This window comes from Canis aureus, chromosome 15 (assembly GCF_053574225.1).
Source record: "Canis aureus isolate CA01 chromosome 15, VMU_Caureus_v.1.0, whole genome shotgun sequence".
Taxonomy (NCBI): Eukaryota; Metazoa; Chordata; class Mammalia; order Carnivora; family Canidae; genus Canis; species Canis aureus.
Window position 1 is genome coordinate 27,766,949 of NC_135625.1, and position 17,818 is coordinate 27,784,766.

The 17,818-nt window shown below is 34.2% G+C and overlaps 1 protein-coding gene across 5 annotated transcripts in view; it reads right to left on the minus strand.

Moving 5' to 3' along the window:
- Nucleotides 1–17,818, minus strand: part of TUSC3 (tumor suppressor candidate 3) — a 223,199-nt gene that overhangs the window by 86,906 nt on the left and 118,475 nt on the right. For all 5 annotated transcript variants that reach the window (XR_013352777.1, XM_077848949.1, XM_077848950.1 and 2 more), the window contains exons 4-6: nt 16,144–16,284; nt 13,153–13,293; nt 307–396 (exon numbers count right to left, since the gene is read on the minus strand). Coding sequence is in view for 4 of the 5 variants with exons in the window: in XM_077848949.1 (XP_077705075.1) it covers nt 307–396; nt 13,153–13,293; nt 16,144–16,284 (372 nt within the window). In the remaining variant the exon portion in view is untranslated. The remainder of the gene's footprint in view (nt 1–306; nt 397–13,152; nt 13,294–16,143; nt 16,285–17,818) is intronic.

Genomic DNA, 17,818 nt, shown 5'->3' on the forward strand with positions numbered 1-17,818 from the left:
AAGCAGTCCTCACCCTAAAAAAATATATTGTATATATGTGCATGTGTGTATGCATATAGCAGAGGTATTAGAAGAGAAAGGACAAAACTTTATATAAGAATCAGAAATTATGTGTAGTATTTAATGAGAAAAGATTTTATTTATAAACGTAAACACGATTAAAAGGGTGCTTGACTGGCTCAGTCAGTAGAGTATATGACTCTCAATCTCAGAGTCCTAAATTCGGGCCCCATGTTATGTGTGAAGATTATGTAAAAATACATAGGATTAAAGTTCAAAATATGAATGCTTAGAACATGCACTTACCACTTGTCCATTGTGTGGGTTCTTATGAGCATATGGAGGTCCACGGATATGATTCCACATCTGGCCAGAAGTCATAGCAAAGACTATACACTGAAAAACAGGGTGCAATGTTAGATATATAAATCAAAGAGTAGCAGAATACTGCATTTTTAAAAAATAATGATGAAACTAAATTTAAAAAATCATGTGTCACTTCAGCCATTAGAATAATTTATCACTATGTGGCTTTGAGAATTCATCCTAAATGAAAGAATAAGATAAAGCCATTGCCAGAGATAGAAGTAACAGGTCTGATGGAAAATTTAAAGCAATATCCTAAGGATATTCACTGGGCTTGAGAAAAGAAGACATCAGGGAGACCCTTACCACCACACAGATAAATCAGTTATAAAAGAATCCATCAGGGGATCCCTGGGTGGCTCAGTGGTTTAGCACCTGCCTTTGGCCCAGGGTGTGATCCTGGAGTCCCGGGATCGAGTCCCACATCAGGCTCCCGGCCCGGAGCCTGCTTCTCCCTCCTCCTGTGTCTCTGCCTTTCTCTCTCTCTCTCTGTGTCTATCATGAATAAATAAATAAATAAATAACCCCCCCAAAAAAAAAATAACGTAAAAAAAAAAGAATCCATCAAAGATGAAAAGATGAAGAATACAATGAATGAGACTAGAAACAGATTTGATGCAATGAACAGCAGGCTAGAAGCAGCAGAGGAGCAAATTAGTGATGTAGAAGAGAAAATGAAGCTAAACAAACGAGAGAAAGAATAATTATGGAACATAAAGGAACTCAGGGACTCCATTACATGAAATAATATTCATATTATAGGAATCCTAGAAGAAGAAGAGAGAGAAAAGGGAGTAGAATATTTCCCCAATCTGGGGAAGGAAAAAGATATCCAGATCCAAGAGGCACAGAGAATTCCCCACCAAAATCACCAAATGCAGGCCTACACCAAGACATACTGATAAAGAACAAATCTTAAAAGCAAAGAGACAAAAGAAGTCCTTAACTTTTAAGGGAAGACCCATAAAGCTAGCTGAAGATTTATCAATGGATATTTCATGCCTCTCCCTTCTGGCCTGCATATAATCAACATCCTAATGGGAAAAATCCTTAGCCAAGAATACACTATCCAGTAGGGCTATTATTCAGAATAGAAGGAGAGATAAGGAGTTTCCCAAACAAAAACTAAAGGAGTTCATTTCCATTATATCACCCTGCAAGTTACATTAAAGGGGACTCTGGCTGGAAAGACCAAAAGCGACAAAGACAAGAAAGGATGAGAGAAATCTCCAGAAATGACAAAAAAAAATATATATATATATATATGAATACTAAATACATATCTATCATTAGTTACTTTAATGGACTAAAAATTAAAAAAACACAGGGTGTCAAAATGGATTGGAAAATGGATCCAAAGACCATCCAAAATAGATCCAAGACCCATCTCTATGCTACCTATAAGAGATTCATTTTGGACCTAAAGACACCTACAGATTGCAAGTGAGGGGATGGAGAAACATTTACGATACAAATGGATGTTAAAAGAAAGTTGGAGTATGAATTCTTGTATCAAACAAAATACACTAAAGTGACAATGACTATAAAAAGAAGATAAAGAATGACACTGTATCATAATAAAGGGATAATACAACAAGAGGATATGGTTAATTCTAAATATTATGCTCCCAATCTCAGAGCACCCAAATATATGAACAATAAAAATTAATAAAATTGATAAACCTTCAGCCAGACTTACCAAAAAGAAAGGATCTAAATAAATAAAATCACAAATGATAGAGGAGAAACAACCAACACTACATAAATACATACAAATATAAGAGAATATTATGAAAAACTATCTGCCAACAACTTGGACAACCTGGAAGAAATGGATAAATTCCTAGAAACTACCAAAACTGAAATAAGAATAGGAAAGCCCCAATTAAAAAAAAAAAAAAGTCCAGGACCAGATGACTACACAGGTGAATTCTACCAAATATTTCAAGAAGAATTAATACCCATTCTTCTCAAACTATTACAAAAATTACAGAAAATTTCTAAAGTCATTCCGTGAGGCAGGTATTACCCTGATACCAAAACCAGATAAAGACCACACTAGACCACACTAAAAAAGACCACACTAGACCACACTAAAAAAGAAAGGTGTCTGGGTGGCTCAGTTGGTTAAGCATCTGACTCTTGATTTCAGCTCAGGTCATGATCTCAGGGTTGTGAGATCGCTCCCTATGTAGGGCTCTATGCTCAGTGCAGAGTCTGCTTGAGATTCTCTCTTCCTCTCTCTCTCCTTCCTCTGCCCCTCCTTGCTCACATATTTCTCTCAAATAATTAATTAAATCCCTTTAAGGCAGGGGTTGGGGGGGAGAAGTGAAGGGCAGAGAAAGAATCTTAAGCAGTCTCCATCTCACAACTCTGAGATCATGACCTGAGCTGAAATCAAGAGTCAGGCACCCAACCAACTGCGCCACACAGGTGTCCCTATTATATACTTATTCTTAAAGTTAAGCTAGAAGAAAAGATGATGAACATCATGAGGAAGAGAAAATACCTTAGTCTAGTTATTTAGTTAAACTGTTATTTATCGAAAATAATCTGTATATAAATGGACCCACACAATTCAAACCTGATTTGTTCAAGGTCAACAGTACCTACTTAATAAAAAGACTAAATATCCTAAATATGTTTTACATAACCCTTTCTATAGTCCATGTATTTAAAATGTCATACTACAAATAATTTAATGACTTCTAAACTTAATAAACAGGTAGCATAATGAATAACGACCAGAGTAACAAGAGAGAATCACATGTGTGAGCAAGGAGGGGCAAAATAAACCACAGAGATAGTACCTGTCTAATATTAAAAGTTACATAATTTAGTTCAAATAAATTTGTAAAAGCGTTCATTCTGAAGTCAGAGCTGCCTTGCAGTTTTGAATCGTCATAAGAAATACACTTGTACTGATACAATATAATGTGCAAATGCCAAAGAACCCTTCAGGAATGTGAAAATTATGTAATAATTTATATTAATATCAAGCTTAAGTTTTTCACAAAACTCACATAATTAAATTGATACAATTTCTTTGAGGCAGAAGGTATGTGAATCATCTTACAATACAGATTATCAGTGTTAAAAGGCAGAAAACAGCTTCTGTCCTACTAAGATTTACTATGATAATAAAGTTTGGGTTATTAGATTTTTAAGATGATGTTTATCTTTCATGTTTTTAATTGCAGATTCTTAGGATGTTTTTCTTTGCATGTGAAATGAATATAACTACTCATCACACTTATATTTCCGCTTTGAAACTACAGCCATCTATGAAGAGCTTTAGGTTGCCATGAAGATCTGTGCTAAGGGCTACAAAACATAACATTTTAACTCATTTTGGTATTCCAAGATCAACATTTATTTCTGAATACCATAAACTACATATTTATATTACACTCCTTAAAGTTATATACCAGTGTAGTTCAATATTTTACCCATTCTACTTTAAACTCATCATAAAACACGTTATGTGGAAGCTCATTATCATCCTTTTTCTTTAGGAGGTAGAGGAAGGGAAAAATTGAATAAAACCAGAATCAATGCTTATTCAGCTCTATAAACAATCATCATCACAGATAAATAGAAATTAATAGCATTTTTTTCAAGACCAGGTGAACTTATGAATACTCTTTATCTATTTTTTTTAACTCAGAATCAGGAAGCTCTACTATTTAAATATTCACCCATCTTCTTCTATATAAGGAAATTGCAAACTTTGTCTCTATCCTACCGTAAAGCACTATGAACAGTTTTCTCTTCCTCTTGTCAGCAAACACTACATTCTCAGCCTATCTGTGAGTGATATACAAAAATATGAATAATGAAAAAGACAAAAAAAAAAAAAAAACAACACAGCCACAGAATACAGTTTATAGAACTAAGGATGTAACACTCAGTAATCCCTTGGGAGGTACTTTTATATAAGTTCAATATACAACTGCTAACTATATACAGATTTGCTCTTTACTAAGAAATGGGTATGTGGATAGAGCTTCTTTAACAAACTTTCTTATTCTCATTTTGTATACAATTTTTGGTACTACAGAAGTGCTCTGCTCTATTTTTATTTTAGAAACCTTCCTTTTCTGTGCAATCTGAGGCTTTCATCAGTCTCCACAAATCAGATATTTTGCCAAAAATTAATAAAAAACATTCTCTTTCCCAAAGGAAAATGGGATGCCAGTTCTTTTATACAGACAAATGTCAGAATCTGAATAAATGGATTAGCATTTTGGGTAGCCTCTTAACTTTATAAGGATATCTTAAGAAATGGAGAAGATTAGAAATGAATAAGACAATTTTTTCACTTCAAACTAGCCTTTCTTAAGTAGAGTGAAATTTTGTGGTAGTGGTGGCTGTTAGGCAGAATATGGTAAAGAAGAGTTAAATTAGTTTCCACAAGCTATCAACAGCTAAGGAAAAGACCACAGTTTGTATTTTCTATATTAATGAAAAACAGAAGGAGAAAAGTTTCAAGAGGAGCTTTTCTTAAGTCAACATTTTATCATCAGAGTAGAGCTTTAAAACATATTGTTTGAAAATATGTCTGTTCTCTGCAGCCTGTTATTGACTTCTAAAAGGCTGCCATTGGGGAACATGCATACTTGCCAAGATTTCCTTCTCAAGTATGTGTTTGTGAATGTTAGAATATTTTCTGCTATGCCAAGGTAATTAGCTTCCAAGGATTCAAAGCAGAAATACAAAATCTGCATGATGTAGCACAGGATACAAGAAAATTGATCTGTTCAAGTATTTAACATTTATATGTACCATATAAATATTCTTAGGCATTTATTTGCAGTCATAATGGCTCACTACATCCACTGGTTTAAACATCCAATGTATGAGATACGTGCCCAGATTTAGAAAAGCCCAGCATCATGGAAAGAATACCGACCTTGAAGTCAGACACATGGGATCAAGTTCGAGTTAGTCATTTTCTAGCTGTGTGAGCTGAGTAAACTGTATTTGCTGAATCTTAATTTCCTTATTTATAAAAAGAGGATGATACAAATTCCTTTTCATTATTATTATAAGGAATAAGTACATGAAATATACCCCAAAGAAGGAAGGCTCAGTAAATCATGATGATGATGATGAGCTTACAATAATTCTGGGGAGGAGAATAATATTGTCAATGGAGTCTAATTCAGAGAGATTATATTTTCAGTTATTTTGGTAGACTGAAATAGTGACATATGGCATGACACTAAGTTTTAACTTCACAAAAACACTGAAACAAGTACTATATTTTCATTAAAAAAAAACTACGTAGCTTTACTGAATGAAGCAACTTGAATACTAGCCTAAATAAAACCCAAAACACTTTGAAACTTACTAAGGTGACTGAGATCACTTCTGGTATCCAATTATATTAGAGTATAATTAATCTATTATAACTCAATTATCAAAAGTGAGCAAATATCAAACTTAAAGAAAAAACCCAAACTTCAAATTTATATTTTCTGTATCTACTAGAGAGAGATTTTCTCTATGTAGTAGAAAGCCACAGAGGTTCTGTTTGAATTTCTAGACATTAGGCATTAAGCAGAAGATGGATTGCAGAAGATGGATGCTACACTATAATGTAACATGCCTGGTCTTCTTAATCTGTTCTATCACATCCAACTCAGTCATAAAGACTGCCCTTTCTTTGTTGAAAATTAAAGCAGAAGGATAAAAGACGAAGGATATGAAGATCAAAGGTACAAACCAATTATTAGCTATAAAAACATACACAAAAATAAGTAAAAAAATAAAAATATACACACATATAGTTTCAATTCTGATATTCTATTTATAAATATTTTTATATCTGGTTAGATTTAAGTACCGTACTTTTTCTTCCTATTTCAAAAATTTTATTTTCAAATACGTATCTAAATTGTTTACTGTATAAAAATTCTAATGACTATAGGATATTGACTTTGAATTCAGAAAAATTATTCAACTCTAGTAATAATTTTTATTATTGATTCTTCATAAATGATGACGATTTTCCATGTGGGCAATCATAAGTAAACATGACATGTCTATTCATTTACATTTATTTATTCCTTGCACTTCTTTTTCTATTCTTATATGTTGACTAAGACCACTAATAAAATGATGAATGGTATGTAATTATAGGCTTTATTTTAAATTATCACTACTAAATATGATATTTGCTAGACATTTTAAGATATCCTTTACCTAATTAAGAAAGTTCACTTGTATTTAAAGTTTGCTAACTTTTTAAAATCATTAATGATAAATATTGAGTAATTTCTATAGTAATAGTGATACTATTTCTACCAGTAAACAATTACTGGGATCATTTTCAATTAATCTATACTTCTCCTCTGGCTTAACCAACTATTCCTACACCTTGACTTTTACTATTTATATACAGCTAAATTTGGTTGGTAGTACTATTAAAAAATTTTTGATTCCATGTTCAAAGGCAAGATTTGTCATATGCCATTCACCACCTCCTATTTTCTAGCCATCTCTAAATTCTCATAGTTTTAAAGTCTTTCCTGCAAGTACTTTGTTATTCATTATAGAGTGATTTTTATAATTTCACTTAACTTTCTATCAAAATTTTTCTGGTAAAAGTTTTCAATATCTGTAGGAAAAGCTGCTCTCCTTTGTAAACTATTTCCTTGCAATACATATGCACAGATACTGTGTTTAATACTTTATTGATATTGCTCATATCTGAATAGCATCCATTTTTCCTGAAGTGAACTGATTACAAGCAATAGTCTACATAGCTCAGTGGTTCAATTTTTTATTGTTATGAAAACTGGCTATTTCCTTAAAATATGACACCTCTGTGTGGCCATACCTCCTTTGTCTCTCAAAACCTAACCAATTTCGAGCAGATTTCTTCTCCTAAATCTTCACTCCTCTTCATTTCTTCATGAGCCACTGCCACTAAGAAACACAATCAGTACTTCAAAGGTAAGCCACTCATTGTACTGGGTCAGTCTTTACCTGTATTTTGAAATCTGCCATCTCTGGTTCCTCAGTACTCATTCCCTGAGTACCAACTCCCCATGTAATCCTTCTATATCAAAAAAAGGTCCCAACCACAAGTATTCCTTCTCAGGACAGGGTCCTCACTGTGTGGGAAGAATTTCTTGACATTTTTTGGTACCTGCCACTAACACTACACCCTTTAGCACTTTCTACTCCTCTCAATAACAAAAGGCCTTATAAAAGAGAGCATCCTACAGTAGCTGTGGTTTCAGTAGTTGTTGAATATTTGCTACAAAAGGACTTTGAAACTACCGGAATTATTCACTTTTCAAGGGTTATTTGCAAATGTTAAATTTAATTAATGGTTATTTGTTTACTATGAATTTTTCTTCCTGATATCATTTCAATTGATATTTTCTAAGAAACTTGCTTTCTTCGTGTAATAAAATTGACAGTACTGACTTTTTAAGAACTATTGTTTTGCTTATGTGTAAGCAATATCATCAGGGCAGAATAAGAGCATTTTACCATTTTCTCTCTAAAAAAACACTGATTTAGACAATCCCCTATGGACAACAGTGTCTTTGTGGAAGTTGAGTCCAACGAAGACATGCCAGAGCACCACTGGATTAATGATAAAAATGAATAAATAATGGATGCACTGAAGATAGTTTAAGAAGAATTTTAGTTGCCTAGGTCACTTCCCCCCAAGGGGTACAGCTCAGTGCCCAGAAAGAACTTCTCCTGTGATCTCACATACGGAGAAAGTGAGAGTGTCTTAGTGAGCACCCAGCTTCCTCAGCTGTGTGGAATAGTGACAAAGACACACAATTCTTACACCGCCCAGAATACTGACTCATACAGTGTACAACTAGGGGGCAATGAACTGATGGGGAGAATAGCAGTCAAGCCTCAGAATGGAACACATCAAAAGAATGTAGATTCTACTACCCGCTTCATGGAATCCATCAGGAAGCCTGCCTAAGAGCACCCTCAATATCCATGAGCCTCATCTATACACCCTTCTATCCTGTGGCTGTCCCCTGTGCACACTCCGAAGGTAATAAAAGTAGGCCTTTCAGATAACAATTGGGAAAATGCAGAAAACCAACTCAACTCTGCAGGATGAGAGGAAAGGACACAAACCAGAGCATTCAGCACCCAGCCTAGTTCTGCAGGATCAAGAGAAGGTATGAAAAGCTGAGTCCCCCCTCAGAGGGAACAAGAAGTAAAAGGCAGTTTTAGTATGCTGCTGAAGTTAAATTATCAGTGTAAAATAGACTATTATTTCGTAAGATGTAAGCCTCATGGTAACTGCAAAGCAAATTACACAAAGAAGAAATTATTTTACACTGTAAAAATGATCAATTTAAAAAGGAATAAAAAGCAGCCAGAAACAGCTGGCAGTATCCTTTTATATATGGATTGATTTTTTTTTCTAGGTGGGGAGTATGGAATTTATTTTATTATTCTGAATCTGGGTTTTGTTTTCTATACATAACAACTTCTGGACAGAGGGGACGTGTCCCACCTCCCAGGCTCGTATCCCATGGGTCTGTTTGGATTGTTTTCCAGATTCAAAGTGCACTGAGAAAGCTTCACAGTTTTAATAATTCCTAGATGCTCAACTGAGGCAAAGTGACAAAATGCCCCCCACCCTCTCCTGCTAAAAAAATAAAACCTCAAGCCCCTGGCAGCAGAAATTAAGATGGCATTAATAAGTCCTTACCTATCAATAATCACTTTAAATGTAAATGAATTATCCATTCAAAAGGTACAGAGGGGATAAATGGATAAAAAGACTTAACTATAGACATTTCAGCTTCAAGGAGACAAATAATTTCAAAGAGAAGTGTGGAAAAAGATATCCCACAGAAATGGAAAGAAGATAGAGAAAAGGGTAGCTATGTACACATCAGAAAAAACAGACTTGAAGTAAAATTGGTCAAGAGATAAATAGGGTTTTTATATAATGATACATAAGTCAATTCATCCAAAATATGTAACAGTTGTAAATATATATGACTATATCACAGCACCTTTATATATTAAGATAACACTAACATATCTGAAGGTAGAAAAAACTCAGCAATATAGTAATTAAGGACTTCAATACCCCAATTTCAACAATAGATAACTCATCCAGACAATCAATAAGAAAATAGTGGGCTTGAATTATGCTTTAGTTCAGTAGACCTAACATACAGTGAACACTTCATTCAAAAGCAACAAAATACATTTTTTTTATTTTTTAAAAAGATTTATTTATTTATTCATGATAGACACAGAGAGAGAGAGAGAGAGAGAGAGAGAGGCAGAGGCACAGGAGGAGGGAGAAGCAGGTTCTATGCCGGGAGCCTGACGTGGGACTCGATCCCAGGACTCCAGGATCACGCCCTGGGCCAAAGGCAGGCGCTAAACCGCTGAGCCACCCAGGGATCCCCCAAAGTACACTCTTAAGTGTACAATGAACATTCTATGGGACAGATCATATTTTGGGTCACAAAACAAGTCTTAGCTCATTTATGATTGAAATTATACCAAGTATCTCTTCAAATGCAATGGCAGGAAACTAGAAAACTCATAAATATGCTAAAGAACACATTCCCAAACAACCAATAAATTAAAGAAGAAATAAAATATTGTAAAACAAAAGAAATGGAAGTAATATACTAACACTTACCAGATGAAACAAAAGTAGTACTAACAGGTAACTTTCTGTAATAAATGCTTCTATTAAGAAAAAAAGAATATCTGAAATAACCTAATTTTGTATTTCAAGGAAGTAGAAAAAAAAAGAAGCCAAAAATTTGCAAAAGGAAGGAAACAACAAAGATTAGAGCAGAAATAAAAACTGGAAAAGTCACAGAAAAGATCAATGAAACAAAGAAAAAGTTTCTTAAAAAGATAAAATTGACAAACCATTATCTAGAATGAGAAAAAACTCAAATGGATAAAATGAGAAGCAAAAGGGAAATTACAACTCATACCACAGAAATACAAAGGATTATGAGACTACTATTAACAAGTATACAACAAGAAATTTGATAGCCTAAAAGAAAGAGGACAATTCCTAGAAATACTAGGATTTCCTACTAAGATTGAATCATGAAGAAATAGAAAATTGGAGCAAACCAGTAACAAGTAAGAAGATAGAATCAGGAAGAAAATCTCCCAAAAAAGGAAAGCCCAGGACCAGACGGTTTCCCTAGTGAAATCCACCAAAAATTTAAAGAATATCAATTTTTCTCAAATTCTCCCGAACTCATTTTATGATGCCAGCATTACCTGGATACCAAGTGTCCTGATAGTCCTGATAAGGACACTAGAAGAAAACTACAGATAAATATTCTTGATGAATAAATACAAATGTAAAAATTCTCAAAATTCAATGGCATATTCAAAAGATTATGCACCATGTTTAAGAGGGATTTATTCCTGGTATGCAAAGAGGGTTTAATAAAGATAAATCAATATATGTGATACACTACAGTAATAGGATGAAAGATGAAAATCAATCATATATAATCATCTCTATAAATACAGAAAAAGCGTTTCACAAAATTCAATTTCCTTTCATGAGAAAAACTCTCAATCAATTGGATATAGAAGAAATGTAGCTCAACATAGTAAAAACCCTATTCGACAAGCCCACAGGTAACACCATACTCAATCATGATAGGCTGGGAGGTCTCTCAGATCAGGAACAAGACATCATTCCTGTTCAACATTATAATGGAAGGCCTAGCCAAAGCAATGGATAATGGATATTATGGATAATGGATGATAACAGATACTATGGATAATGGATGATAATGGATATTTTATCATCATTCCTGTTCAACATTATAATGGAAGGCCTAGCCAAAGCAACTGGGCAAGAAAAAGAAATAACAGGCGTCCAAATCAGATAGGGAAAAGTAAAATTGTAGATGATATGATCTTATATACAGAAATCCCTGGAATGCCCTAAAAACCTATCAGAATTACTAAACAATTGCAATAAAGATTCAGGATACAAAACCAGCCTATTGTTTTACTCAGCAGTGTAGGATCTCAATGCAGCAATTCCCCTAAAAGGTACTTATTTCTGCTACATGTTTATTAACCAGGCCTCTTCTCCTTTCTTTCAATGTATACCTTATTTTACAACATTGATATCTTGGTTTCTATAGAAGATCCCACAAGGGCCTTTCATATTTTTCAAGCTCTTAACCACTTTGCAAAGTCTCAAATTATGGGGAGATTAAGAATGGCTACTGAATAACCAGCAGTGGAAGACCGTAACCTCTTTATTTATCCCCATGGTGTAGAACATGGATTTTTGTCTAGGAGTATCTCAATCAATCAATCACCAACCATAAACTGGAGGCTTCTAAGTTCAATATTTTCTTTAACAGGGCCCTGTCACTTTGCCTTAAGTGGCTTACAGGATATATGTCAGTATATAGAAGAGAAGCTTTCATTGGACCACAAGAACATCCAAGCCAGAAGATCTAGGTTCACTACCATGTAACTTTGCATGTTGAACAACTGATGGGCTTTTTTGTCCTTTTTCTAATGCTCTTTAGTCAGGCATCACTTCAAATCTTTTGCCTATTTATTTTCTGAATTATTAAACAGTAAAATTGACTTTTTTTTTCTTTTTACCCTTTTGGTATACAGTTCTATAAATTTTGACATGGTGAGAAAAGTTCCTGTCTTTAAGAGTTTGGCTCCTACAGTTTCTCTGCCTCCACTGTTCTGCCACAGTATTGCCCAAGGATTGCAATACAAGAAAATAGGAAAAAAAAAAAAAAAAACACACACACACACACAAGAATCTCTTCTAGTCTCAAGACAGAACTAGAGGTATCTTCTAGCTACCTGTCTGCTCCAAACTGCCCAAATTCAAGTTAAGGAAAACCAATACTAGAGATATATAAGGTTGAAAATTTTTTATTTACTAATTAAATGTCATCTTGCATGTGGGTATTATCTGATCTACCAGCTGACCTTGACTTTTTAGAAACACCAAATACCTGAGGAGCTGAGTCCTCAGCTCCTGACTCCAGATTTATAGTTCTGTCAGTGGGAGAGAAAGATTAGTATGTATATATATATGCCATCTTACCTATAAGCAGACTATTTTTTTTTTAAGATTTTATTTATTCATTCATGAGAGACACAAAGAGAGAGAGAGAGGGAGAGACACGCAGAGACACAGGCAGAGGGAGAAGCAGGCTTCACACAGGGAGTCTGATGTGGGACTCGATCCCAGGTCTCCAGGATCATGTCCTGGGCTGAGGGCGGCGCTAAACCATGGAGCCGCCCGGGCTGCCCTAAATAGACTACTAAAAAAAAAAACAAAAAAAAAAACAAAACAACAACAACAAAAAAAAAACATAATTTCTATCTTCTAGGTAGCAATAACTCTTCACATATTCTGGATATATGCCCCATACACATATATTTTCTAGTTATTTTCTGAGTCTATGGATTCTTTTGAAGAGTAAATATTTTAATCTTGATTAGGTCTAATTTATTATTTTTTCTTCCATGATTAATGTTTGTGTTATAAAGATTCTGTATTCTTCTGAAAGGTTTATAATTTTAGTTTTACATATGGGACCATGAGTAATTTTTATATGTGGTGTGCGCTCAAGTTTTGTGGTTCATTATTTATTTACCTAAAAGTATGTTCCAGCACAATTTGTTGAACACTATTCTTTTCTCACTGAATTGACACCTTTGTTGAAAATCAACAACCATACAACTTGTACTATTCACAAAGAAATAAGGCGAAAAAAGTATAGTATAATAACATACCAGAGATACCATGGCCCAACCAGTCTTATTATAGATGAATTCCAAGTTGTTCCTTCTTAAGTAGAGCAAACCGCCAACAAGTGACACTAACAGGGCCAAAGCAATGGTGCCAGAATAGTTGGGTGGTCTGAAGACTCGAATCTGCAAATGCAAAATGAAAATTTTAAGAGTTGAATAAAAGTAAAAGTGTTTTTCCTCTTGATCATATTCCAGTCCTTCCAATTATTAATACCAAAGCTCTAGAAAATTGCCACTCTACTTTTTTCATTTGTGGAACTAACACTGCTTTAGCTCTTTACAAATCAAAAACAAATGACTTCCAAAATCATGGCTATGCTGTAGGTGAACAGTTAACATACACACATATAACTTATATTTATTTTTTAAAGATTTTATTTATTTATTCATGAGAGACAGAAGGAGAGGGGGGGAGAGAGAGAGAGAGAAAGGCAGGCAGAGACAGAGGGAGAGACAGGCAGAGGGAGAAGCAGCCTCCATGCAGGGAGCCCGATGTGGGACTGCCCTTACAGTCAACTGAAATTAGGAATGGAAATGCAAATATTCGCTCTTGTTGCTACTCCTGGAGCCCATAATCCTGTGTTTTGTTTGCCTGGCATCTATATGAACTGTTCCCCCCATCCCCTGCAGGAACTATGTCTAGTTCTCTAATTGCTGTATTACCTAGCATGTCATTGGGGTCCAGTGAACACGACCCCAGGACCCCAGGATCACAACCTGAGCTGAAGGGAGACACCCAACCACTGAGCCACTCAGGCATCCCCATAACTTATATTTAATCCAGAACTGCTGTGTTTCACCTATAAAACATGGGATCATCTAGTATAGGGGGATGAGTTAGGGATATAATATATTTATTATTTCAAATTGGGACATTTTAAGATCTTTAACATTTTAACATTTTTTAAACATCTTTACTGACATAACATGCACACCAACTGAAAATTCACCTGGTATACAATTCAATGGTTTTTATCATATCCATAGGGTTGTGTAACCATCACCAAAGTCAGCATCAAAACATTCCAATCATGTCAAAAGGAAATCTTTCAGCAATCCCCCTCTTAAACCCCTCACCCTCCAACCCTAAACAGCCATGAATCTACTCTAACTGAACAGATTTCCCTTTTATTGAACTTTTCATATAATATGTGGTCTTCTGTAACTGGCTTCTTCCACTTAGCATGATGTTGTCAACCTTCTTGTTAGAGCATGTTTCCACTTCATTTCTTTTTTATGCCTGAACATTTCATTGTATAGATACAGCACAATTTGATATCCGTTTATCAGTCAATAGGCATTTGGGTTGTTTACACCTTGTGGCTATTGTGAATAATGCTGCTATAAACATTCTTGTACAAGTATTTGTGCAGGCACATATTCTCATTTATCATGGGTATATACCTAAGAGTAGACTTGCTGGGCTATACAGTAACACTGTTTCTTGATTTCAGGATTGCCAGGATGTTTTCCAAAATGGCTGTACCATTTTACATTCCCACTGCTAGTACATGAGAATTCTGGTTTCTCCATTTCCTTGCCAATATATTGTCTCACTCATTGATTCCAGCCAACGTAATGGGTATGGGATACTAATTCACTGTAGGTTTGATTTGCATATTCCTAATGATTAATGATGCTGAGCATCTTTTCATGTACTTATTAACCACCTGTATTAGTACATTTTGCCTAAAGAAATATCTATTCAGATTCTTTGTCCATTTTTAATTGGGTTTTTCTTTTATTATTGACTTATAAGATTTCTATATACATACTAGATACAAGTTCTTTATCAAAAAATGATTTGTAAATATATTTTCTCCCCTTCTATGGGTTGTTTTTCATTTTCTTGATGGTATCCACTAAAATATAGAAGCTATTTTTTAAAACTAGATGGCATTGGTATGAAATCACGATTTCAAAGTATATAAAGATCTTGGTTCTAATATTTCTCACTAAAAGGAACCAAGATGGGTAACTGAGTGCCACACAGGGCAGATTAGCCTGAAACATTATGTCAGAAAAGTAAGAAAATGCATGAATAAATGTGTTTACACCTTATGGTAAAATTACATATTTTAGAACAAATGTACTTTAAAATTCCTCGTTATAATTGTTCACTACAAAAAATTCTGGTGAGATTAGGGAATAAAGCAGCCTTGAGCTCTCCACATAGACATTAACTACCACCAAGATTCTGGTTTGTTTACTTCCTGAATAAACTGTCCACATATCTATACTCATATTTATGCCTCCTAACAAAGTTCTAGATCATACTATAAATACTATTTTTCTAATCTACTCCTTGTGCTTCTATGTCAAATATACTTGCAGATCATTGTTGCCTATGTTACAGTACATTGAAGTAGTTTTTAGACATTTTTTTATTTTTAGACATTTCACTTATTTCCAATTTTTTCCCATTACAATGAATGTTATTTAAAAAATATTTCTATTGTTACATATTTGAATGTAATTCAAATTATATCCTTAGGTTAAATTTTAGAAGTAGAACTGATTGTTAAGGTTAAATTACATTACACACACTTAGAATTAGTTATTCCACAGTCCCAAGAACAGTATATGAGAGTATTTTCTCACATGGCTCATGAAAAGTATTATATCATTTTTATTTGCCCAAAAGCTAAATAAAAATTACACATCTTTTTAATTAGAATTTCTTTACTAATACCTTTGAATAATATTCCATATCTATTTTAGCCTCTGAAATTACTTTGTGCCTAACTCATGCATTTTTTAATGGTTCTTAAAATATCAATGTACCATTATTCTAAAAACCACTTAAATTCACCTAATTCAGTCAAAGTTCAGCTTACATCTATCAGACAGTTTTCTCTAGGTAAGGGAAAACGTTTTATAGAGTAATTTTAAGAATCCTGTGGCCTTACTACAGTGCTATAACAAACCAAACTAATTAGCCTATTATTAACACTGTAGGGAATAAAAACATACATGAACATCCGTTCTGTCAGCAATCCACTTTGCTAGTTGTTCAGCAGCAAATCCAATTCTTTGAAGGTCAAAAGTATCAGCTCTCTTGGGTCTGCCTTTTGGAGGAAAATGCATGAACGTAGGAGCAGAATTCATGTTGAGCTGTAAAACATAAGATAAAAAAATACATAATATCCCACAATCTTTATAAAACATTAATCTAAAATTTTATGGTTTTCTTCCTGCATGAATTTTCAAAATATAGCATTTACTAAGAAAATCCAAGTGGTTTTCCAGAGCTTAATCATTGTATTTATTCACTGTAACATGCTACTGATGGAAAGAGAACTTGTGAATTTGGCTAAGTTCTCTGAACCTTCACATGTAACATACTATTTCACTTAAGCAGTTATTAAAATACTGGCACTTGTTGAAAAATATAAATGCATAACAGAATTAATGTCAGATTATTAAATTCTCTATTAAAAAGTTAAAAATGATGATTATATCAGAAACCAAGATTTCTATTCTAAGCAACCTGCATTTACCAGGCTATGGGAGAAATCCACAATGATGTCTTTTTCTGTTCAACTTCTCTGTTGATTCAACTGTCTTAAGATGGTTATATCTCAAAATTATTTTCTACAGGTAATTCCTTTTGAAGTATATTGAATACAATGCTACTTTAAGATAAATGGCCCTTGGGACGCCTGGGTGGCTCAGCGGTTAAGTGTCTGCCTTCGGCTCAGGAGGTGATCTTGGAGTCTCAGGATCGAGTCCCACATCGGGCTCCCTACATGGAGTCTGCTTCTCCCTCTGCCTATGTCTCTGCCTCTATCTCTGTGTCTCTCATGAATAAATAAATAAAATCTTTTTTAAAAAAAAGATAAATGGTGCTTATCAAGAATAGAATACCTAAAACAAATGTTAGGTTAATTTGCATTGAGTAGCAAACTACAAAAATTATACAAATTAAATTCTTGCTGCCCAGGCATTATGAAAACTGTCTCAAATAAAGGCCAACAGATTTTTGGCCTTGCCTTGCAACGTGGCTCTGCATTTCCCAATACTGAGAATGTAAAGAAAAATCAAAGCAAAAATTGTCATTGCAGTTGACATCAAAGTAAAGATACAGCAGTACCCACAGTGGGCTTGCATGTTAAGGACAATAGCAAGGCTGATTAAAGATAATGAAACACATGGTCACCAGCTACTTTCTTCTCTGTGGTTTTGCCTACTCCAGACTTTGTTCATTTATGTTTCCATGATGGGTGCAGAAGAAATAGCTATAGCCAACATGTAAATAACATATTACAAGTGAAAAGTCTCTGCATTAGATCAGAAAATTCCTAATAAGGTTTAATACCTAAAAATTTTAGAGTTAAAAAAGAAATCCTATAATTCGAAGCTTGTGCCTTAATTAAAATGTACAAATTCCTCAAGGCCACACAAAGCATGGTATAATACAGATCTTGCTGCTAGTCCAGACCTGCTTCTAGCACACTACCATCATTAACTGGTTGGTCTGTCATCATTCGCTTAGCTTCAACCATTACATGGAAATCACATATAATTGAAATTATTTTCCCCAGAAGTCCCCAATAAGTCAGGAGTCATCAAGTTTAAGAATTCATATTATCTTCAGAAAGCACAATGTTTTAAAATGTCAGTTTAGAAAGAGCAGTTCAACAAAATG